Source organism: Phyllopteryx taeniolatus, chromosome 18 (genome assembly GCF_024500385.1).
Source record: "Phyllopteryx taeniolatus isolate TA_2022b chromosome 18, UOR_Ptae_1.2, whole genome shotgun sequence".
Classification (NCBI taxonomy): domain Eukaryota; kingdom Metazoa; phylum Chordata; class Actinopteri; order Syngnathiformes; family Syngnathidae; genus Phyllopteryx; species Phyllopteryx taeniolatus.
Genome location: NC_084519.1, coordinates 15,581,958 through 15,606,576, shown reverse-complemented (window position 1 = coordinate 15,606,576; position 24,619 = coordinate 15,581,958). Strand labels below are relative to the sequence as shown.

Below are 24,619 nucleotides of genomic sequence, written 5' to 3'. Positions count from 1 at the left end.
TGGTTGAACAGAACTCTCTTTTGTTTTATGTGTCAGTTTTACAGTAAAATTGACCTGGGAATAACAAATAACAGCTTGACGCAAGCATGCTTTGCCTCTTATTTGGAGAACTGTGCAAAGTAGAGAATGAGAACAGGTGCCAGGTCATACTTTAAAAAGTATTTTTGTAGTAAGTTTAAATGTGTTTAAAGTGTGCGGGAGGGGTAAAACGAATGAAAATGTGTTTTCTATATGGCTCTCCATATCACAGATTTTCACCTATTGCGGGTTGGTCTCCAATGTATCCCCCCCACGCGCGATGATCTATTTGCTAGTTCAACAAGGATTTAGAACCAATGTGACTGTAAACAAAGCCATAACACATCCTCACTATTCCTCATCATATTTCATCAGCATTCAGTTTTCCGTGCGTGCGCGTGCAGCCTCTGGCGCTGCTATCAAACAAATCTTAGCAGCTTAGCCATGCTGGGCCGCCAACAGAAAGATTGTCAGTGAGCCGACCGGTAAACGGGCTTGTGATCCTTTTTCAAGGACGTGGACCTGGAAGGTGCCAATCTGCTGTAACACTTGACTGACAGCAGACGCGTGGATTAAGGCCAGGTTCTGCATCACCTTTGTCACAAACACTGCAGGCACTGTTGTGGAGACGCTTCAAAATGGATACATGACGGGATAGTAACGGAAGTCATCAGATGTGAATCCTCTCATCCTAAAGTCTATGGAAATTGAAAATAAATGTATTGTAAATGAATACACACCACAGGCAAAACCCTGCCAAATTTGAATGATTAAAAAATCTATATAAAATGAGGCTTCAAAATTGCGGTAAATCAGTCAAATGTCAATCACCTATAAAAATGGATGCTACATTGCCTAGCAAAAATAGACCTGCTTTAAGCCTCCAGTGACTGGAATATATCCCACCATTTCGCCGTAGGGTATTTCCAAGAACGGAACTCCATCGTAAACACAAGAGGCCCCTCTACTTTGATTAGTTCCATTAGCTTGACTTACGGCCTGTGAAACGTTATGTTTTTATGGTTTGCAATGATGGCCATTTGCGCATCCATGCAGGAGTCGGTCAGCGCGCGGGCAACGTCAAGACGACGGCGACGTGCGTGCGTGCGTGCGTCTGCGAGGATTGTAACACTTTGGTCAGGACCAGGAAAGAGAGAGGATGCGGTAGAGCGACACACATAATGGCTTCAAACGGCACACACGGACTTTGAAGGGGGAGGGGTCGGCAGTGGTGGAGCTACAAAAGGCGGTTACATAAGTCAAGAGGATTACCCCCACCGCCCCCCACATCTTTATGAACCATCGCTACAATTTTCAATCTGCCTGACCTTTCTATTTTTCTTTTGCATCTGCTCAGCTAAGCTACACTCTCATCAGAATCAGAATCATCTTTATTTGCCAAGTCTCGAGTCAAACATCCAATGTGTTGACATCTTCAGCAATCCACATATCCGCCCAAAAAGCACTGTCGGTTGTTGGGTTTGTAAAAATATTGCCATGTATTGTAATTAGGGCTCTGTATTATTTTGAAACATTTGGATAATTTGTTTTCCTTTGAATGCAGTCTATTTGATTTTTAAACAACATACGGAATATTTGGTACATTAGTGCACATGAAAAGAAACTAAACTGGATTTCTCGAAACAAAATGAAACATTTAGTTCAACAGTAAAAATACTTTTTTCTTCGAAAATGAGTTGCTACTTCTTTGCCCTTCTCTGTTATGTGACGTAATGAGAGTGGAAACTAGCTGATGTTAGCCATGCTAGATAGCAAGTTATCTGCCCTGGCAGTGTTTAATAGTATTTAGTGTATTTCACAAATTGTGGCGAAGGTAACTGTTAGATAAATTGTAGAAGTTATCATTGATTTGCTTAGCTTGCAAATAACCCCACAGTAACTCTTGTAGCTGGTTGCAAACGTTCATTTCAAGGCAGTTTTCCAGTAATCATAAATTTTGCATTGGAATTATGGGCTCCACTAGGAGCCACTCTTTGTAACCACATTTTGAATATCCTTCCTCTACTAAGCAACGGCACTGGAAAAAAATCCCAAAAGAGGTGACTCTTTCAACAAGGGAAAAGTTGTAGGGTTCCAGGGTGCCAATTTCCATAGAACTTTGAGCTGAGTTGGCAAATGTGCTGAGTGAGAACTTTCAACATTTTTGGGAAAGAGCCGAAAAAAGGCGCATATTTAAGAATGTATTTTTTCTCGGCAACGTGACAGCCCACTTGCATTGGGGACATGTGCAAACATAATGGCATTGCAGGTAACAATTTTTCCAAAATTTCAGTTTTTATTATACATTTCTTGACACCTTCTTCCCAGTTTGTGAGCTGGTAGCATAAAACATTAGCGACACATGATCAGAATGATTTCCATTGCGCAGATTCATCGATCCGAATAGTCCCCGAAAATTGGAATGATCGTTATTGGCTGTTTGGTTTGTTTGTTAGTAGCATTACATGAAAACAGTTTTCCATGCAGGTTTTGACACCCGAGAAGCCATTACATTTTGGTGACGATCCGAGTAACGGTTTGGGAAAAATAAGCAATATTCACGTGTCCATTGCTACAGTCCACAGGACAGAAGTAATTGCAGTTCATTTCATTTCAATAGGAAACACTGATTGGATAAATCAAGGTACCACTGTATTTTTGCATCGCTTTGCCTGTTCGATCTCGCGTCTTATTTTGCATGTCCTTCGTCCCAGTTAATGAGCTGCTAGCGTCAAACATTAACGCCACAGTATGACAACATGACGTTCTCGTGCTCCCCGGCTAACTTCATCAGTCCATACTCTTGTGATGCCTCACAACTAAAATATATTCGCGAATTAGCGAGCGAAAAGGACGATTCAAATCCTTTGTTGACTTAGCGCACAAGCTGGGATGCGCGCGTTTCGCAGAGTCATCAGCAAATAAAATGAGATAGAGATGCAAATGCGAGGCGCTCACTGATGGATTCGATTTATTTGCAATTTTCCGCTATGTTTGACTTCCAATTCTTTTGCCGGGTTCCATCACACAGATAATGTGTCGCCTGATAAGAGTTTCAATGATGAGCGCTTCTTGCGGGAATGTAACGTCCCGCACCGAGTCTGGTCGTGATGGACAATGTTCGGAATTGTGAATGGACAGTAGTTCGTTAATTAAAAGAACAAAGAATGATGGGAATTTAAGGATGAGCTGCGGAACCTCAGTTACCATGGGTTGTACAGTTTGCAAACAAAACTTGGAGGAAAAGTCGCATTCAAGGTCGTTGGAGTTGAAAAAGAATATATATATATATATATATATATATATATATATATATATATATATACACTTTTGCTGGGAAATGTCAAATTCTACTATTTAGGCCTTGTCCGTTTTGTGCGAATATAAGATGGGAGTAATGGGTCAAGGTATGATTCTGCATCCATACCATCGGAGTAGTTTAACATTCTTTGGTGTTGGCAACAAGCATCCAATTCGTTTTGAAACGCCATGGAAGCAATAACAGAGAGACCTCTGGGAACCGCAGCCCAACAGGTCTGATTCAAAAATGATTTCGGGGAATTTGTGTCAGAGGCAAAGAGCTGTCGCGTCGCATTAGCGTCCAATCATCGCGAGCAAACAAACAAACCCACGTCCAAATACAAATGGAAACAGACACTCGCCGAGAATCTGCTGACACAATGCAAACGTTTCTCTGCATAATGGCAATTGCTCTACCTGAACACTCTCAAAGGTACCTACAGTACACACATTAAACACAGCTGAACACGGCTAGCTACAATGGCTTTAGCCATTAAAAATTCATGCCACTGCAGCAACAGTTTCTAAAAATGAGCACTGGGACCAGCTGCTGATGAGCACGCCGAGAGTTGGGGACACAGGATGATATGGAGGCTGGTCTGTGGAAGTGTCTCCACAATGTCAATTTATGAGTGAGACCACATAAAATCCTTTTGCTGCGGCATGTAAGAGCATCGCAAGAAAGCGTGTCTCAGCGGGTTGAGAGACTGACTAACACAAAGGGGTAGGCCTCTGGATGCTAACGGTGTCGCCAAGCGAGGGTTAAATGTGCCCGCCGTTGTCCTCACTCATCGTTTTATCAGGAATCAACGCGAGCTGCGATTTAATGTGGAAGCGAGCGCATTGCCAGGCGGCGGACAGCAAGAGAAATCAGGCCAATAGAAGCCAATCAAGGCTTAATGGGGGCCCGGTGGCGCGGCTAGCCCAGACCTCTCGCGCCGCCGTGCTCATCATTCACATCCGCTGGTGTCTGCGAGATAGCGAGGGCTTGTGGCTTATCAAACAAATTAGCTGCTTCAGAGGCGAAATCACAGTGGCCACGAGAAAAGCTGCAAGGTTATCCCTTCCCTTCCAAGGCTGCCATTGTTATGAGTCATACGAGAAAAAGCTTCATTGCTCAGATTCCAGTTGCGTGGGGAGCCAATCGCCTCACTTCCAAACTCTGCAAACCCCGCCCCCATATAACACTGAGTCACACGGCAAAATGGCCGCGGTGGCTTTTGGCCGCGCTCCATATACAGACGCTTCTTCTTTGCCGTTTAATTAATTTTCCTCCTCTTCACTTTTCTCAACTTGCATTCCTCCTGTTGCTTGACGTCAGGTTTGGATTTTGCCGCACCAAATGGCAAACCAAGGCTACGCCGTAGGTAACTAACCCTGCCTCCTAATCCTAACCATGAGATAACCAGACCTAACTCTACCCGCCAACCTCGAGGTAAAGCCCGCTGCAGACTAAGTTTTGCGGCCGAACACGACTGAACTGGACAATCGAGAAAAAAATACAGTGGGTAAGTCAGACACGAGCAGTAGCCGATTGGCCCACTGACATACAGTATACCAACTCGTTGAACAGAAAAACTCCATCCCCAGGTGTTCTTATCGGGAAAAAACATTTTGAGGCTAAGTATCATTGTAAAACACAATCTAGTCATCTAGGCACTGTGGTTTGATATTTTTGTTGCGAAAGGTCGCATGCATTTCAGCGACAAACGTTTTAGTCTCAGGTACATATAGTGAAGTTTTATCGTAAAACACAGTACAGTGTATGTCATAGCCTATTTACTGTATCGGCTGGGCTGGATCTCACTTCTTACCAGGAAAACGAAATGTTTATCGTGGAAGATATTGTGATACGACACTTCTACTATCTGCAATGTTGCGATTTCGTAAACTTGCGATTCAAATTTTAAATCGCAGAAAAACCAGTGGCCGATAGTCACTCATGAAGTCATGAGTATGAGGTAACTAGCCCGCACCCTACCCTAACTGTTAACCCTAACTCCGCGGTAACTTACCAAACACTTCCTGGCACCATGATCCCTAGGGTCACTAACCCAAACCCAACAGTCAATGACAAACCAAGGACACATCTTTGGTAACAGGCCCTAACCTCTATTGTATTTGGATCGGTACTAACCTGCAACGTTATATTCAAAAGGTGCAGATGACCGCAGAACCCCCCACTCCTGCTGAGTCTGGCAAAGCTCACATCGACACAACAACAACAACAACAACAACAAAAAAGGAACGATTTACTGCGACATTTTGTCTGGGAACCCACATAACTATAACTCTCTTGTCAAAAACGCTCCTCCCCCCATATGTCACCTTTAGCCCCTCATCCATCCCGGTCCCTTCCAACCTCCTTCACATCACAGCCACACTGCGCTTGGATGGGACAGAACGGCACAGACAGGCCCCCGGCCGGTCTTGTGCTGCACGTAAACACAGTCATATGCATATATCACACACGCACACAAACACGTAAACACCAACAGGCTGCGGTGGGGAGGGGGGGGCTTTGTGTATTTTCAGCCATGTGGCAAGGCATTAAAGGCTGAGTCATGCCGTCATAGGACACATGAGTGTCTTCCCTACAGGGGTCTTGGCATGATGGCAGATTTGAGGGCAGCCAGCAGAGTGTGTGTGTGTGTGTCTACGTGCATATGAAGGGGTTTAACCAGCAGGGAAGAGGCCGCACGTCAAGACTAGCGTCGTTCTACTTGACAGGCGGCCCTAAGTGCCAAATCAGGGGTAGAATCACAGCCTCGACCACAGCCAAGCCAGCAAAAGGCCACTTTGTACGCGCTCAAGTTCATAACTAAATGCCATCTACGCAGGCTGGCAGCTGCCAGCCTTAAGGGCAGGCCGGGGGTAGTTACGCTTCCCGCTTACTTTCACACTGGAGGAAGAAAAAAACAAACAAAAAAATAGTCTTACTTGTGATGCTGTGTTCAGCAAGAGGAGGATCACCTCCAAGGATCAGTGTTAGGGCTTGTCAGTCGAGGGCAAACTGAATGGGAACGCATTTCAGTCATTTGTGAATGCTTGAGCGACAAAGTACATTGGATTCCAAATTTAAGCACATTTCCAGAAAATATATGTGATATATGTTAAGTCCCCAAAAAGTCTACAGCAGCAAAATACACATCGCAAGTATGTTTTTATCATATTAGGAACGATTACCTTTTTTCCACACAGCTAAAAATGGCCAAGTTAAAGTCAAGTTTTTCCAAACAGTTCCCAGGGGTCTTACAGGACGTGTGTGGTAACCCATCCTACCTGCTAACCCTAGCCATAAACCTGGGGTAACTAGCCGTAAACCTACCTGCTAACCCTAACGTAACCATCTGGTAACTAAACCTAAACCTTCCAATCTGGTTTCGTCACACCGAATGACAAATCGTCCTAAACCCACCCACCTACTAACACTAATCCTACCTGCTAACCCGAACCCTAGACCTATTTGCAGTCTTCATTATGCTATTTTTTTTTCCGACAAATTACAACAGTTCCGAGATGTTTTACGGAAGAATTAGAAAACACATATCGCCATCTTTTTTATGACGTCACATAGGTCATTTTCTTTTCTGCCTATAGTAGCTATGACACTGTCTGCTACCTTGTGAAGTGTGTTTATATGCTAGTTATTAGTAGGTAACGCTAATCTGTGGATCTGTCAACACTGCGGTTCTGCCTAGATTCTCGCTTAGTGGTTCTGGGACTAGTGAGAAAACAGCTCCACGGCCTGATTTTATTGGCAAATTGTAAATGTGATGTAGCTTAATTAATGTTGTTGACAGCTAAGTGCTAACAAGCACAGTGCAATGGGTCTATGAGTGTGAACGTCTGGTTCCGACATGAAACAAAAACTGTCATAAAAGGTGTCATTAATAAGGGACTAGAAGGTTAACGTGCCCGGAGGAAAGCCCACTACTCCAAAGCTCATGAATAGTTCACATGCAATTATATTGTACACATCAAACAGTTCAAGGTTTTATTGCAATGCTTCAGGATAGACATTATTTTTTGTCTTTTTGTTATTCTCTGCCAGTATATACAAATCATTAGATCTGCCAACCCTTGAGCAAACCAACGGAAAACTGACGTTTTTGAACATTCCTGCCTGCACGTTTTTGCACGTTCCGGCATGTTTTTGCACGTTTTGCAATAAGCCTCCACTTATTGTACATTTTTCTGCATGTTTTTACATGACCTTGGTCGCATGTAATAGTAAGAATTACCTATCATGATATGTATCATTAGTTTGGTATTTAAAGAGGGTGTTAAAACCTTGGAGTCGTACAGGAACGTGCAAAACGTGCGGGAGCGTTCGGGGGCGTGTGGGAGGGCGGTTCTTTGAAAACGGACACACAAACTTTGAGCTTTAAGTATATATATAGCTTGAGGAAGTAAATGTATGATCGCAAGCTCGAAGGAGCTAATGTTAACGAGCTAGCATAACTGTTGTGTTGACCTGTAGGCTAATGCCTTTTGATACAGTAAATACAAGATTTGGGGCAAACTGTATGGCGCAATACGATTTACAAGATTTTAAGCTATTAAGATAAATATCTTACCTCTTTTGCCTACTTAGTGCACACACACACACACTCCCTAATATGAGTACAGTCCTTACTTGTCGGCACTTGAGGCTATTTGTTGAAGTTAAAAAGAGTACAAAAAATAAATAACTAAAAAGTCAAATATCAAGCGATAGTGTGTGCTCCACGGAATGCCTGAAAGCAACATTATCCACATGGCCAGGCCGGCTGTCCAGACTTGTTAGCGACTGCAGACGCAGACGCTAATATTCTCCAGCTGGAGTTGTTTAGAGGAACACGAGGAAAAGTAATAGCAAGCCTTAAGCAAAAGAAGGTAAGTGCACGGCGGCGCGAGGTTCGAGCGAATATTCCGGAAGATATTAAAGCAAGGAAGCGGAACAGTCGAGTCGGGAGCTACTTTGAGGGATGAAAAATGGCTGACAACATCAAATGTTTCAACTGGATGGATGCTTTTTAGACATCGCATATAACGACGAAATTTGAAATCTACGCACAGATATGGGCTATGAAGCCAAAGCACCACTTTTTTTTTGTTTTTTGTTTTCAAGTGTACACAAGGCCACGGTGGAGCGTAACAACAGCACCGAGAAGCCTAAAAATACTTGGGGCAAGAAAACAAAAACGTCGATGCGCAAAGAATGGCTCATTTCTATCTTAATGACGCAGGCTAACGAGGCCTGTCGCTAATTAGCTGTGTCGTTCTAATAGATGCCGAGACAATTAGAGGACGGATTGATAAGTCAATCACCAGAATGAGAAGACGTTTGATGAATTGTGAAAGATGACTCCTGCGACGCGCTCTATGTTTCAAGTTTAATTGGTCCAAAAATTTGTGTGTGCGTGTGTTTTTGTACAGCCAAAAGTGGTTCCTTCCGTTTTATGTTTACACTTTTTACAGAGGGTTTTCATCACATTCTAATGGGACAAATATGGAGCAATGGTCGGCTAATTGAATATTTCGCATGCATTTTTCCCAATTAAAGTTCACTTTAAATTAGGCTGCCATCGGATTTGGCTAAAACTTCCAAGGTATGGTGCTGAAATTCAATTTCCGTTTTTCCGCTGGGCCCATAGACTCCCTGGGAATTATCTTTCCAAACGTTGAGGCTCAGGTGTCACCACTGTCTGTGTGCATAGCCAAGGTAATTAAAGGTTGCATTTTTATCGATTCAGCGAAGTGAAGTTCAGTGTCGCCGTCGTGTATGATTAGCCTGAGGCTGAATTAAAGAGCTGGCGTAATGTGAAGCTTTTTTCATTGGCGAGACAAGAAGGTATCGATGTAACCTGCTCAGCGGTGGACGGTCGTGGCCAGCAAGGACATCTCTGCTGGCCTAAACGCTATCAGAAGCATTGATTGACATTTACAATGTAAATTCTAATGTTTGTTTAATTAGTGAAGTGAGGCTACATCCAAATTGGTGGTTTCTATGATCAGAGGTGGATTGAGTCAGGTCAGTCCCTACTCAAGGCTCAGGTAGCAAGTGCACGGGACGCCACATGGACAAAAGGCCCTGAAAGAAGATGGTTGACAATGTAAAGAAAAGAAAAGAAAAACAATGCATATTAGGGCTCATTTAACAACAACATTACCTGTCAAACAAGCCTCAGAAACTAATTCCGGAACAATCCCTATTGAGTATTCTCTCCCAGCGGCAGCCCTCATCGATAACCTTGCATGAGGTCATGACGATTTTTGTCCTCTGAAGAAATTAGTCACTCGTGAGCCGGAACGTCGCGTGGCATCCCAAATTACGATGACTCACGTGAAGTCCGACAGCTGAGCGAGCGCGCGACGTTCCCTCGGATTAAGGCTAATACTCTCACGAACCTTTTCATTAAGGGTCTGGTAAGTACATTTCAGAAGTCAAATGTCTCGCTTAAGCGTGCGCACGGCCCGGGCCTCTTGCAGACATGAAGCGGAATGGGACTGGTGGGAGAGAAGTGCAGACCGCCATCCTATTTGGCTCGCTTGTCGCAGTTAAAGGACTTTAGCGGACAAGGCTGTCAGCAGACGCGACGGCTTCTGAAGCAGCGGTGGCTAAATTGTTGCGGCACTGATGCGGCACAATTTGTTTTCCACTTATGAGAAGCGGCGGAACAGAGGTCGCGCTCGCGGGAAAGCATGAAAGATGCTTTGATAAAGTCGCTGCTAAAACACACACACACACACACACACATGCAAATCCTACTCAGTGGTGAACGGTCAGGTCCGGCAAGGCCATCTCCGTGGGCCGAAACACTTTCAGAATCACTGACATCCATTGGGGCGAAATAAATAAATAAATGAACCCCCCAAAAATAAGTGGGGATAAACTGCTAATAAGCATTTTCAGGGTTGTTTTACCCCCAAAAAAAGAAAAAAAAAATTATTTATTTATTAATGGTTTTTTTTTAAATTAGAAAAGATATCTACAAATAGGTGAGCCCGCGGGTGCGGTACCGTGAGTTTGCGGGGTGGTCCCTTGTAATCACACTTTTCATTTATTGGACAATGACGTCTTTATTTTGAAATAGTACAAGAAGTAACGATTTGATTGTGATTCGCTTGTCATTTGTTACCGTCAAAGCGGACAGCGAATGGGGCGAGTCCGAGCCCTCGTGTTTAGTGCGCAATTAATCAGCGACAAAGCGGAAAAGTAGCTTGACGCTTTCCCTAACCTCGTTTCTGCAAGTCACCGCCACGGCTAATTGCAATCATCATAAATTATCCATAGCCAATGTTTGATGCATCCGGACACACACACACACACACACATGAGATCAGCATTTGGCTGTGAAAAATAAACGTGTGACACTGAACTCCAAATACGTCCACGCGGACCGCCCTTGATAAAATAACGGCGAGCGACAATTTGATCTATTGATTTGCATCTTGCTGCGTTGCAGCGAGTCACTTTTTTTTCCTCTGTGTGTGTGTGTGTGTGTGTTATGTTGCTGCCACCAGAAACGTGGCATTGTCCCAAAACACAATGAAAACATGTCTGTAATTTTCCATGCAAAAAAAAATATATATATAAAAAAAAAAATAATAATAAATAAATAAAAAAAAATAAAAAAAATAAAAAATATATATATATATATATATATATATGCCTGTCCAGTCACATTCAGTCCGCCCTTTTTCATACAGATTTAAAAAAAAAAAAAAATCTATTTTTCCAACCATTTTTTTATCCATTCATAATGTGAACATTCGCCTGGATGCGCAATGTAGCTCATACAGTACAGTTACTTAGAAAACCATTCTTTTAAGGGCATCAGTGACAAATACAAATGTTTAATGACCGCTAGTCCTCCATGTTAATAAGGATATTGGAATTCAACAGCGAAGGAGTTTTAGGACCACACTTCTGCGCTTCTGAATGAAAACACGTGATCAAAACACTTGTGACTGTTGAGCAGCGTAACTGTCTAAAAGCCCTACCACATGCAGATAAACAGGAATTCTATTCTTGGGTATTAAATCCTAAAGCGAGGGAGGGAGGGAAAGTCTTCCTTTCCTTCCTTAAGACAACACCAATGGGGCAATGTCCTCTTTTTCAGCCAAACACTGGAGGCAGAAGCACCGGCCATGAAACACGGGACACTTCTGGGATGGGATCACAGGAGAAGTGATGGGCTTTATGGCTCCGGGGGGAGGGGGGGGGGGGGAAATCAGCCAGTCTCCTCCGATAATACACACACGCACGCGCGCACACACACGGTGACACGCACACCTCCTGTTCCTGTTGTAATTCTCAGAGCTCAGCCACGGTGCCAGCCCGAAGCCCCTTGATCTGCCACTTCCTGGAATTCTCTGCAGGGAGGGGTGCCGCCAAATATCCTGGCCCAAGCCAAGCCCAATACACATGCACACACACACACACACACACACACACACACGATTACAACACAAAAAAGAAAAAAGGACCCCTCGGAGAAATGTGTGCACCAGCCACTTTGTCATTGGCAAAACTGGAGGTAGAACATCCAAATTGATGAGCTCCAACCCAGTGCATTTGGTACCTGAGCCCTCAAGTGGGGACTTAATCAGCCTCTTAATATCACCACTATCATGTGGCAATTATAGAAATCAGTAATATGAAAAATAAAGACAACCGCTTGCAAAGAGAATTACATGTGAATTTAAAACAACCACACGAACAGTGCAGCAACACATGTAGACAGGCATATATTCTTCATTCTCTGGGAAAAACTAATATTACTGCAGCTTACTGAGGTACTGACAGTAGTTGTGAAACTCTTCCTCTTTTGTGTCTGCATGACTGTATTGTACTGCACCCCCCCCCCCCCCCTCCCTCCTCCCCAGTGGCCAGGTCACACACACCAGAAGGAGCCATAATGGATTCATCATGGTGCATGGTGTTATGACTATGTTTTTACAAAGTACTAAAGTGCTATTTTCTTTATTTTAAAAAAACACTTTACAAACATTTCTGTTGTTTTTGTGAAAGCTAGAACTAATTAATGACATTTCTATTCATTTCAATGGAGAAATATTATTTGAGATACAACAGTTTTGAGTTACAAATTAAACTCGCATCTCAAGGCACCACTGTACATGATACTCACCAGAGATGCTGATTATTAAATGTATTCATGGGCGCTGATTGAACGAGGCTAGTTTTGCTGTAAATAGTTTTGCTCCAACTAACCAATCAGAGGACGGAAAAATGCTGACATTATGGAGTGCCAGAGGACGAGCCTGAAATCTGATTGGTTAAAGAAACAGCCCCGTTGCTAATATAGTTGAAGTTATACTGGCCAGAACTCCGGATTCTGAAGGCCTTGGGCAGATTACATTTGGCATGGCAACACATAGAGGCTAAAATCTGATTGCCTCACAAAATCCAACCGCTCGCCCCCGCTCAAACGGCAACATGAAGTTGACGTCTGTATTACGGCTCCATTTGTGCGCACTGCGCCGCTATCGCCGCCATCGTATGAGCAAAGACGAGATGCACGACTCCCAATTGACCATGACTCCGATAAGACTTTTGTCTGAGCCGCCGATCAGTCAAAATCAAGATACTTCCCTCGGTTCCATTTCAAAGCCACCGGTCTTCCGCCTGGCGGGAAGCGACTGACGGGAGTGTGGGGAAACAAACCCTTTCACATATCCACAAAGCATCTATCCTGTCACATACAGTGGCTATAAAAAGTCTACACACCCCTGTTCCAAAGCTGGGTTTTTGTGTTGTAGAAAAATTTGACCAAGATGAAAACTCTCCCATCATTAATGTAACCTAAAGACCTGTACAACTCAATTTTCAAAAACTGAAATGTATAAAAGTGGAAGTTAAAAAACAACAACAACCAAAACAACTCTGATAATGTGGTTGCACAAGTGTGCACACCCTCTGATAACTGGGGGTGTGGCTGTGTTCAGAATGACCCAATCACATTCAAACTAAATGAACCAAATAAAGTTCAGAAGTTGCCGTCCGTGGGTTTATTTCCCAACCTTCACAACGCAGGTGAGCGAGCCTGCGCTGAAGCCAGCGAGTGGCTGCGAGGGAAACGGCCAAGCCGACAGCTCTCGGTCACGCTAATGAGCTGGCGCCGGTTGTTGGACAGGCAAGGGAACACACGGAGGACCTGTAAAAGTAGCGAGCTCGTCGGCGTCCTCTAAAGCCCTACGACTCCCCGCGGCAACGTTTGCTCGCAAGCTGTCGTCGCTATTTGCCACCGCGGTCTGCTCACACGTTACTTTCGGTAACTTTTTGCCAGTCATCTGGCACGTGTACTCGCACTCTGTGCTGAAATATAAGTTCAGATACGTGTGTACAAAAGGTAAACGTAAAAGTGCAGAGTCAAATATACCAAGGTATGGACCGGGAAACCGCAGCTGGCTAACCACACTGTTATTGTTTTTGGGGGGAGGGAGGGGCTACCAGACTAAAAGGGGCGGTCCCAAACGCTGGCCAAAACCGCACAGAGCACACAAGCGAACACTGGACTGCGGACGTTCACTTACCCAAGCGCCAGTTCCCAGTGGGATGCGGGGACCCCGAGTATTAAACCAGGGGCCACTTGGAAAGGATACAATCTGAGCGCTCCGCTCTGAGTGCCGACGGCCAGGATCTTCTGCACGGGGTCGAACGCCATGGACGACGGCTGGTACGGGAAGCCATGACGGACAGTCTGCGCAGAGACGGCAGAGTTTCAATTAGCAGTCGACAGCTGCAGTGTTACTTTGGGAAATGGTATCGCGCACCTGGTTGGAGTAAACAAACACAGCAGATGGATGTGGAAGTGAAAAAGCCACTCACTCGCAATCCACTCTAAGATATATATAATTTTTTTTTTTTAACCAACCGATTTGATGAAAGACGCGCCTAATCACCGTTTTTGTGCTCTGGCAAACTCCCTATCTACAAATAAAAGTAGTGCTTTGCTGCCATCTTGTGGCATCTATAGGCAATTATTTAACCATTTTAGTGGGCGTCAATTACTCTCAGATTTTCGCTATTCGCAGCAGGGCTCGATCCCTATTGGCCAGAAATAGCCGGGGAACACTTTAATGAAAAACCAGCAGTCACGAGAGAAGCAATATATCCCATGATGCATTGAGCTGATATACCAATGACCGATGTGTTTTGTTTGTATTGATTTTGTAAACTACACATCTTAAAACAATATACAGTGGTGCCTTGAGATACGAGACATGGAGACAGTCTCAGCTTCTCAGTGCGGCAGTAATATTAGTCACTCTTCGCAGAGGATAACGAATATATGCCTGTCAGCATTGTTATATTGCCTGTCTACACGTTGTCGCTGCATCGTTTGTGTTGACTTCAAATGGTAGTTCCAAATAAATGGCTTGAAGCAAGCACACTTTGCCTCTCATTTGGAGAACTATGTTCAGTGAGAATATTTTCATTTCCTCACAGTGATATTATATGAAAATCTCCAAGAGAAGTATTTTTTTCCGTGTGTTTTTATTTTTTATTTTATTATTGACTTTTAATAGGTTTTAGTGTAATTGGATGAGTTAAAATGTGTGCATCTGTCAAATTATATGGCCTCTCTGTTGCGGATTTTCACCTATCGCGATTGCGTAAGGAACATATTCCCCTGCGGTAAATCCCTATTTAGTAATTAGAGAGTAGGGAACTTTTTGTCACACGGATATTTGGCTTTGCTATTTGGGACGCTTTCATAATCACGGCCCTATTTTGAGATTTCTCCTCTATCGCTCCGCTCATATTTTTTATCCTGTTTTTCTCTCCGTCACCGCCTCCCACATGAAGTCGTGATTAAGTCTGAAGATACAGCAAATCTGGAACAAACGCAGAGATTTTACCTGTTTTATGTGTGAGTGTGTGTGTTTTTGTTTTTTTGTTTTGTTTTGCCCCACTCTGCTCTTCTGTGACTTTATGACATCAGTCATCTGGCCTGCGTTTGTTTGCTCAGTGGCAGACGGTAAAGCACGTTGCGTAAGAGGTACCCAGTGCGGCACGGACACCTGCCGTCCTCGCAACAGAGCCGCGGTGTGAACCGCGCACCTCGGACACAACATTAGGTACACCTACCTGCAGAAGTGAATGACAGGTGTTGCGATTCATACAGGTGGAGAGGTATTCATTAAACATTTTTATTACCGCAGTTTGGACTGGCGTGGAACTGCACTGTGTCATGCCAAGAGATGGATACGTACGCAAAGTAAACAACAGTATAGCCATTCACATACAGGCCATCCATCCATTCGCACACACGTAATGTAAACATCTGGCTATTCATTCACAAACACAAACTGTAATAACCGTCTTCTCATTGATATACATGCATAATGCAGCCTGAGAGGAAAAAAAAAAAAAAAAAGCATTCCAAGAAATACTTCTACTTCAAAATAGTACCGCAGGAAACAGTGAATACAAAGCATCTGTCGGTACAAGACACACCAGCAAAGAGCAACGGAGGAGAACGAGGGTCCCATGTATTTACTTGCCGGCGTGTGGATGCATTTTTTGTTTGCGACGAGACGAAGGACAGCAATAAAAGACAGGCACACCCACAAACAACAACTACAGATGTTTGCATTTGCCTACGAGCGTGTGGATGAACTTCAGCAAAGACAAAATTAACTCATTCACTGCCAGACATTTTCAAAGCAGAGTTGCCCGTATTGCCAGCCGTTTCAGAGCATTCCGAGTGATCCAATGAAATATTGCGTTCTGTGCCAATATATGCACCCAACTTGGCCCCCAAAAAAGACTAAACTTTCATCTTTGAATAGAAAAAAACAAGTGTTTTTAGCTTTTTCCATTCTTTAGTAGAAAAAAAACACCAGTTTCTGACCAAAAAGAGGAGAAAACTAAGTTTTTGCGAGAAGAAACAACTTTGTTGCGAATATATTTTTGGGTGCTTTTAACTATAAAACAGCAAAATATTGAGAAATGCTTTTGATAAACTAATAATTAATGTACAGATAAACAATGATATGAAACCCGCCATCGGCAACACTGAATCGCTGGAGTGTCAAGTCAGTGGCCGATGAGGCTGTTCATATTTTCCACGGTTGCGACGCAAACTTTATACTACCTACTGCAGCACATACTGTGTTTATAACCGTACATATACATTTTAGAGCGTTAGGTGCCTAAACCTGTCCGACGTGTTGGCATTTTTCCGCCTAATCTTTATCTCCTACTCAAAAGCTGCACCGATCTCAAATCCAAAGCAACGAAACGGCGCCATCTACGGGAGCTCTAGGAGTCATTACAGCGGTTTACAAACGCTTAATTTCACAAACGAGCTGGGCGGGACCATCTTACCTGCTGCCCACACTTGAAAATGAATGTCGGAGGGCAGTACACTGTTGGTTTCCCGGTGACGAACATAAACGTCCACGGTAGGGAGCTAGTTAAAGGGCACAAGAATCCGGACCACTGCAGCAAAGTGGAGCGCATGAAGGACTGACCCACTCCGACAAACAATAACAATGGAAGACAACTAGGTTCTCCTGTATTTACCTACGGGAGCGCGGCGGAGGAGATTGGTGCGCTCGTGTAATTCTTTTAACAGAAGCAAGAAAACGGGCCGCCGCAGCCTAGTGGAGACTGTGGAGTTCAACACCGAATCCGCGCTAGTGTGTCCCTTCGCCATCGCCGCTTCAGACGCGTAAAGCGGAGTGTAAACAACCACATCTCCTGACTGAGACGAAGCAAGCACAGAGCGTGCGGGGTGCATGCTGCATTATTAACCCCATCCACATGCTTGTGATTGTGGATGCCGTGGCGGAGGTGCGGGGGCAAACCTCTCTTTCCGCTAATGCCACTAACGGGACTCACTTCAGGGCACCGTCAGCGCCCTCCCTGCCCCAAAACGGATCAATGATGTGGGGGTAAAGTGCGGAAGGAAGGGAATGGAGAAAGACGGGACAACGTCCACGCACAGTTCCAGTGATATCCCATTCCCCACCACTCCGCTAATCCAAAGCAAGCTGATTATGCAAGAGCGGATCAGCGTGGCCCATCCCCTCTAATATGACAGTTCATGCCAAAAAAAAAAAAAAAAACATGTGCACGCCGGAACACGGACGCACAAACAACATGGGAGCCCCAGTGTAGTGTTTTTATGTAAATGAGCAGCAGCCAGGGAGGGAGGGAGGGAGGGCGGACCGCAACGCCGGGAACTTACATTGCATTTAATTTCCTGTGACAGGGGTGGGAAACCTAAGGCACATAGGCCAAGAGGGTTTGCCTGCCCCCCCCCCCCCCCCCTCCTTCCTCTCATGTGGAATTCTTAAAAACACACAAAACCTCAAAGAAACTGTTGCTAAAAACATAATTTTCATACATTTCACACTAAACTAGTGCTGACAACATCCATCCTGCAGGTGATCATTACATGGTGATGACATAGCCCCGCACCAAACACATTCTCCTTTTACCTTACAGAGCTGGAAATGCTCAGACTGGAGGTGCTCCTGGAGCAGATGGTTCTCCTGCAGGCCCACTTGGACCGACGGGTTGGAGGAGGAGTGGGTGGAGGAGGACGAGGAGGACGCCTCTTTCAAGCCGTCCAACACCTTCCTGATGTTGAACTTCTTCATTTTTATCACTGAGGAAGGACGGGAGCACACGTTGGGCATGAGTGGAGATGGGAAGGAGGCGGGAGGGGGGGGGGGGAGATGTGGAGGCAGAATGGCCACTTACGTGCACACGTAGACGCTCTCTCTCTCTCGTCACCCGGTAAAAGACACGTTTTTAGTGCGTGTTTTTCTGCGAGGTCTCCATGCTGCAAGGCTTGAGCCACACAGTCTTCTTCTCGATCAGTCGATTCAGTGAGAGAGAGAGAGAGAGAGAGAGAGAGAGAAAAAAAGAGGTAATAAACAGAGAAAAGGCCGGGGAGGAGGCGGGGGGTGGGGGGGAGGGAGGAAAGAAGCTGCAGTGATGCTGGCGCGTCGGTCGGTGCGGCGATGTGCTCGGACTGTGGCCCCACTGCGTCTCTACGTGGCTCGGCTCGTCCTCCTCCCCTTGCCCCCCCCCCCCCCAACCTCTCCTCTTCACTCTCTCTCTCTCTCTCTCTCGCTCCCTCTCTCGCTCTCCCCTCTGTGCGCATGCGCGTCACTTGGACGCAGAATCCCGCCACCTTGCCTCGAGCCCCCCTCCTCTCTTCTCTCTCTCTCTCTCTCCTTTCCATCCAACGCCCCTCCCCCTACCAATCCATCCACATCCACGCTCACACACGCTCCGCACCCGCGTTGTGCGCCGCTGCACCCGCTGATGCCCGCGATGTTGCAGGTGAAGCGGAACGGTGCAATTTAGAAGAACAATTGTATATCTACATTTATAAAAAGGTAAATAAACATGAACAGCGCATGAGTAGGAAATACGGCACAATAAAAGAAAACAATACTCGTGGGCCACCACACAGTGCAAAAAACAAGGGTGTGAAGGGGGCAGGGTGGGTGGCCGGGTGCCCACAGTGCCCCCTGGTTCTACTGTTTCTTAAGACATCATACATGCTTGAAGATAATTGCCGCAAAGACTGAGAAGTATGTCATACTCAAAACTGGAAAAATAGTTGAAAAGGTTGAGACCTTGTCAAGCCCAGACCAAGTCAACACTAAGATTTATGGGGGCTTGGGAGCAAGTCAAGACCAAGGAGAGGATTTTAGGAGCCTCCACACTTTTGCACTTTTCTGGTCTTACACTACATAGTAAGTCCACTAAAACTGAGTCAGAGTTAAAATGCAGATCAAATCTGAGACACAGATTCTCTTTTGTGTTTTTTGGGACCTGGTGGAGGTGAAAATGTGATTTCTCAAAAAAGGCGTGGTTGAGTTGAGCGGAGAACTTGGGCGCAGCTGTGTACAATTTGCTTGTGAGATTAGAGATTACGCATCTGATGCGTCTCCCACTGAGTGGCACCGACACCCGTCAGGTCGCCCACAGTGGGCAGGTGTCCCCTTGCAACTTGCGATAGGGGGGGGGGGGGTCACTGGGGGGTTGGGGGGTGGAGTTTGGGTGCACCTTGGTGGAAGTAACGCGTTTGCGCTCTAACAACACCTGTTCTCATGCACCAGTGCCATATAAGGCAATGCTGCATTTCCTTTTTGTTTACGTGTAAGCAGGTGAAAGGTCCTTTGAGGTGACAGTAACATGAAAAGAAACAAAGCTAATCCTTTATTCGGTTGGGTCAGGGACAACACTCATTTGTGTTGCATAATGAACTGAAATTGACCATACGTAATCGCCTGGATTCTGACGAGATATCGAGAATATATTAGGCGGCAGAACTAAGAGGTCCTTGCGTTTGTGTGAGGACGATGTGAGAAAGGGGAGGACTGTTGGCGAGCGAGTGTTACGTCAGTGATTTAATTTAGCGGCATTGTGTTGCGGCCGGACCATTCATCTCGCTGCATTATGGGTCTGACTGCAGTCTCTGGAGTCTTTAAAAAAATTCATAATAATAATAATGACTCCCCGCCGAAGCAACGCTTAGTCGCTGCTTCTTTGGTAAAGGGCCAAAGTAGTAGAAAGCTTACGTCGCTTGTACGGATTATCATGTTTGTTTGATTTATGACTGGTCGTGATTGGTTGATCACGAGTCTTCTGCATCAAACCACGGAGGCACAATCCCACGTTGTTCGAGCATTGACTTCCAGTCGGGGCCCCCGCAAAAATCCTACTCATGACCTTGAATCACATGACAATCCGAAACACAATCAACCCTTTAAATGGTTGGGCCCATTTCAAACATTTTTCTCCTCTTTCCGATTAAAGTCAGCAAAGGGGCGACTTTATCGGATACCCCTGAAAGATAATCCTGAGCGATTATTGCGGGGGTGTGTGTTAGGAGTGTTTGCGGTCAAACAAACCAAAATTGCTTCACAAGTTAAGACTGACCCCAAATCAGTTTAAACCCACGTCTAGACCAAAAACTTTGCCGCGTTTCCACCCAGTCAAGATGAAGACCAAGGACAGGCAGAGACCAAGTCAATACAGATATCGAGGCTGAGGGTCCAATTCTAAAAGGGATTATACTGTACATTGGGCCTGAACGCGACTTAGTAGATAGACCATTGCGGAAAAAGTTAACAGTTAGTGACTTCCACCTGCGCACCAAACGATTGAACGCCGCACATCCACTGACATGCTGCAAACGGCAAAACTGCGACCTTGTATCGAGTTTTGAGGCTCCACATACGCTATAATGTCTTTTTTTAGATATATATTGAACCACAAAAACATGGAACAAGACAGTTTTTGTTGTTGTTGTTGTTGTTGTTGAACAAACGACTAAAGCGGCAATGTTTGCACCCATTTCCAGGTGTCATGTGAAAGGACAATTCATTCATGACTGAACTGGAGCTGCAGAATCATTTGTTCATGTGAATCCAGCTGCCTCCTCCTCCTCACTTCACACCTACATAATGCGTGATTGATTGATATGATGCTTGTAGCTGCCAGCATGCTGCGAATTTCACCGTCCACTCGCTGTCAAGTGTTGTCACTGCACGTTATGTCTATAAACATTCAATCTAGCAGTTTGAATTCTATTTTACGGCCCAGTAATCTTTCAGGGGCATCAGCATGTGCTACGGGTGCAGAGCGTCCTTTCCCCAGTGGATTATAATTCCACACAATAACTTGGGGGAAAATATGCAAATAGGGAACATGCAGTTCCATTATGCACATGAGCAGCGGGCTAATCCAGTGCTAATTCCAGGGGCAGAGGTTAGGCAGGATGAGGGAGGACATGACAACGATGCCGGGCGGCATTAGGCGGTGTGCGCATTTAGCGTGACGCACGCTCTCTTCGCTGAAAATGACTTGAGCACACAAGTACACGAACGGTGACAGAAGATGGGCTTTGGTGGCTGGCAGCTACCAAATGGACAAAAAAAATAATCCAAAGAAAAAGGACGCCTTGGCAGAGAGGCTGCAGCGCATTGCTGGACAGCTTGAAGAAGTTGTGGCTAAACATTTGCATATACCACACAGAGAAGACAAATATGGATAGACGAACATAAATACGTGCACGCACATCTGTGGTACATCCTCCATGTGCATGTTTTTTTTTTTTTTATAAATGGCAACCAGGTTTTAATGATGGTTCCTAAAGACACAACAAAGGCCTGAAACTATCACAGTCCTTAGTTGTATGTAGGCAGAATTCATTCATTCATTGGGGTGGACGTTTATGTTCATCCACTGGAATCCAACCATTGACTGCCATCGACGTATACTTTTCGTGAAACCAACTCATGCTCTCCTCCTGCTTACCAAAGAACGGAAAAAGCTAGAAAAAAAACTTTTAGGTGTGTGTGTTAAAAGAAGAGAGTTACTCTTTCTTTCTGCGCTTATATTGCCTCAGAACTAAATGTTCCGTGGGTCTTGAAAGATCAGTCAAAATGCTCAAAAAAGGCTGTCAGTATAGGAAACGCTGCTTTGAAAAATATGGCAAGTGGAAAGGGGGGCGAGGGTGCAACAGTGAAACAGTTTCTACTTACTACCCCTTGCCACATTGTCCTTATTTAGCCACTGTAAACTAGCATCAAATGAGGCTGAACGCTCCAGGCCGACGCATCCCCGGCACAACCGTGTCGAGTCCTTAAAGCTCGACATCATCGTCGCAGACATGTTTGACGCCCACAGCGACACAGTGCTGTCTGGAGAAAGTGGCAAAGAAACACCAGGAGGTCACAGCGGGTGAGGTTGCACAGAGTTGAAGCGTCGTGTGCAAGAAACAGAAGGCCCGGGGTTTTTCTATAGTCACCGACAGCTGTAGTTAAATCGAGCGGATTGCCGCGCACCTGAGCGTGCCACCTACTGTATACGGCCGCGAGGCTGTGGCAAGCAACCAAGTGGTTGATTTGAAGGCAGTAACAAGCGAGAGAGTACCGACCGTGTCGCCGCGCGTGGAACCGTAAACGAGAGAGAGCCACGACGACAACAGCAAAGGCCGATAACACGAGCATTAAAAACATAAAAGACGGACACGAAACCCGCAAGGGTCTCCGGGGGATCGCGAGTTAATGAGCCACAGCCGTGGAAGAACCGGCACTGGAAACGCGACTGTCGCAATGTCAAACGCAAGTAAATGAGTCAGATGATGAATCTCTGTGATGCATCTGTTAATGTGCATCAAAACAGGGACCCTCCTACTGCCAAAAACCCAACGAGGTTCCATGAATATTCCTTCATTCCTTCCACGGTACAATGAAACAGCCCAGCGACAGGACACCTACGGTTGATCAAAAAAAAAAAGTCTACACACCCCGGTTCAAATGCTATGTTTTTGTGATATTCAAAAAATGTACACAGATACTGCACTGTATGAATTTTCACAACTTTTTCCACCATGATTATGACCTACAACCTGTACAACTCAAATGATAAAAGAAATTATTATTATTATATATTTTTTTAATATTCACTGGAGGCTAGCAGATGGATGCACGGTCATGACATCTGGTGCGTCAAATGCATGAATTGATGAGGTGAAGCTGTTGCAGCTCAAACAAGATGGCGTCATCCATCCATCCATTTTGTATCACTGTTTTTTACCTGTCCTCTTTGGTTGCTTAGTTACGCAATTTTGGGGAAGCTGTGCGTCTTATCATACCAGAACCATTTTGTACTGGGCAACAGGCGGGTTTGATATATCCCCTGTGTTGCGGTTTGTATCGAGACGGACATTTGGTTCGGGAGTTGGAGTTAGGATAGGGATAGTTATCGGAAATGCCATCGGACATAAAAGTTTGAGAGGGGACAGTCAGAGAGAGAAGACAGAACAGAGCCAAACAACAGCAGCATAGCAGCGCACGGCGACATTAACTTTACATAGACGTTGGTTCTGCCGAGTATGAGGAGTGGGAAAGCAGTGAGCCAAGAAGTGCCACCGGCGTGCGGTGGGAGCGGCTATGCGGCGCCGATCACCCCTGTAAAGAATTTGAGTGCAAATGAGGACGATAAAGTGATCACAAGCGCTGCGGATAACAATTGGAGACTTGCTGTACACCGAGCAACTAGAGCCCATCAAGGGAGACGCGCTAGTGAATCCACAGCGCCATAAGTGCATGTGAGTTATCAGAATTTTCTGGAGTTGCTTTACAGGTGCAATGAGGGCAGAGGGCCAGTCCCAAAAGAGATATGCGGACCTACAAGGGCCATCTACTGCTTATCCTGTTCAAGGTTACGGTCAAGCTGCAGCCAATCCCTGCTGATTTTGAACGGCACGAGGACTACAACGGGAGGGTTGTCAATCAACTGAGGAAGACCTCCCATGAGCGAGACCTTTGGTGACACAAGCAGGGAGGAAAAAATAAAAAGAAAAAATTTAATCTGTCTGATACTCCCTTCAGAAGGCAAAAAACATCCGGCTGGGCCATTCTGTAAAAATGCCAGCTTTGACAGATTGTGTAAAATCCTTGCTTTCATGGTTTTAAATCGAGAGGGTGTAATTTCTAAAGGGATGCTACATCGACATGGTCAGTAGTTACCAGAATAATCGTGTATCTGGAGACAGATTATGTTGGAACACACTGTAATGAGGGAACAAATGTAATACGCTCGTAAAACGTAAAGATAAACACTTGCAGAAGATGTAAAAAGAGCATTCCAAATGTCATAGACAGAACACATACACTTGGAAATGCGGCACTTCTGGAATACTCGACTGTCTGCAATGCATGACCGAAGGGATGCTACAAGTGCGAGAAAAGCCGGCCAACGAGAAAAGCCTGCAATGAGTATTTTCAAAATAAAACAGGAAATAATTGCACAAAGTCCGGGGAGAGCATCTTGTGGCGAGAGGTAGAACGACAGCGAGTAGAAACCGAGCACGAGCACGAATACAATTATCCGCGTAGCGCCACGGGGCAATATTCCAAACGAGGCAGAAATAACTGAACCTGCACTGTGTGTTGGTCAGTGTGTGTTTTGCGCGAATAGCTCATGGCAAGACTGCGTTGCGTCTGCTCGACTGCACCCCGGGCGCCACAGCTGGTGCCCGTTCCGATAAGGCAATGATCTGACCTGCTCGTACCGTGGAGCAGATGGATGCCACTGTTCGAGGAAAGGGCAGTGCCCGTGTTGCCATGGCTCCGGAAGGACTGAGTCTTAAAAGACAAGCTTCTGTTTTTTTTTTGTTGTTGTTTTTTTCCAGAGGCCATTCGCAAGGATTTAGTAAAAAAAGAAAAAAAAACAACCTACAAAAGTTGACGATCTCTTAAGGCGATCTGTTGTTCACCGCATTGAAAGTGAATCAAAATAAATACAAGG

The 24,619-nt window shown here is 45.1% G+C and overlaps 1 protein-coding gene across 6 annotated transcripts in view; it reads right to left on the bottom strand.

The window, feature by feature from the left end:
* The window catches only part of stxbp5a (syntaxin binding protein 5a (tomosyn)), a 70,076-nt gene extending 51,805 nt beyond the window's left edge, over positions 1-18,271 (bottom strand). For all 6 annotated transcript variants that reach the window (XM_061754041.1, XM_061754040.1, XM_061754043.1 and 3 more), the window contains exons 1-3: positions 18,044-18,271; positions 17,779-17,948; positions 13,930-14,027 (exon numbers count right to left, since the gene is read on the bottom strand). In XM_061754041.1, the coding sequence (XP_061610025.1) occupies positions 13,930-14,027; positions 17,779-17,940 (260 nt within the window). In that variant the 5' untranslated portion in view covers positions 17,941-17,948; positions 18,044-18,271. The remainder of the gene's footprint in view (positions 1-13,929; positions 14,028-17,778; positions 17,949-18,043) is intronic.
* Positions 18,272-24,619: the final 6,348 nt, after the last annotated feature.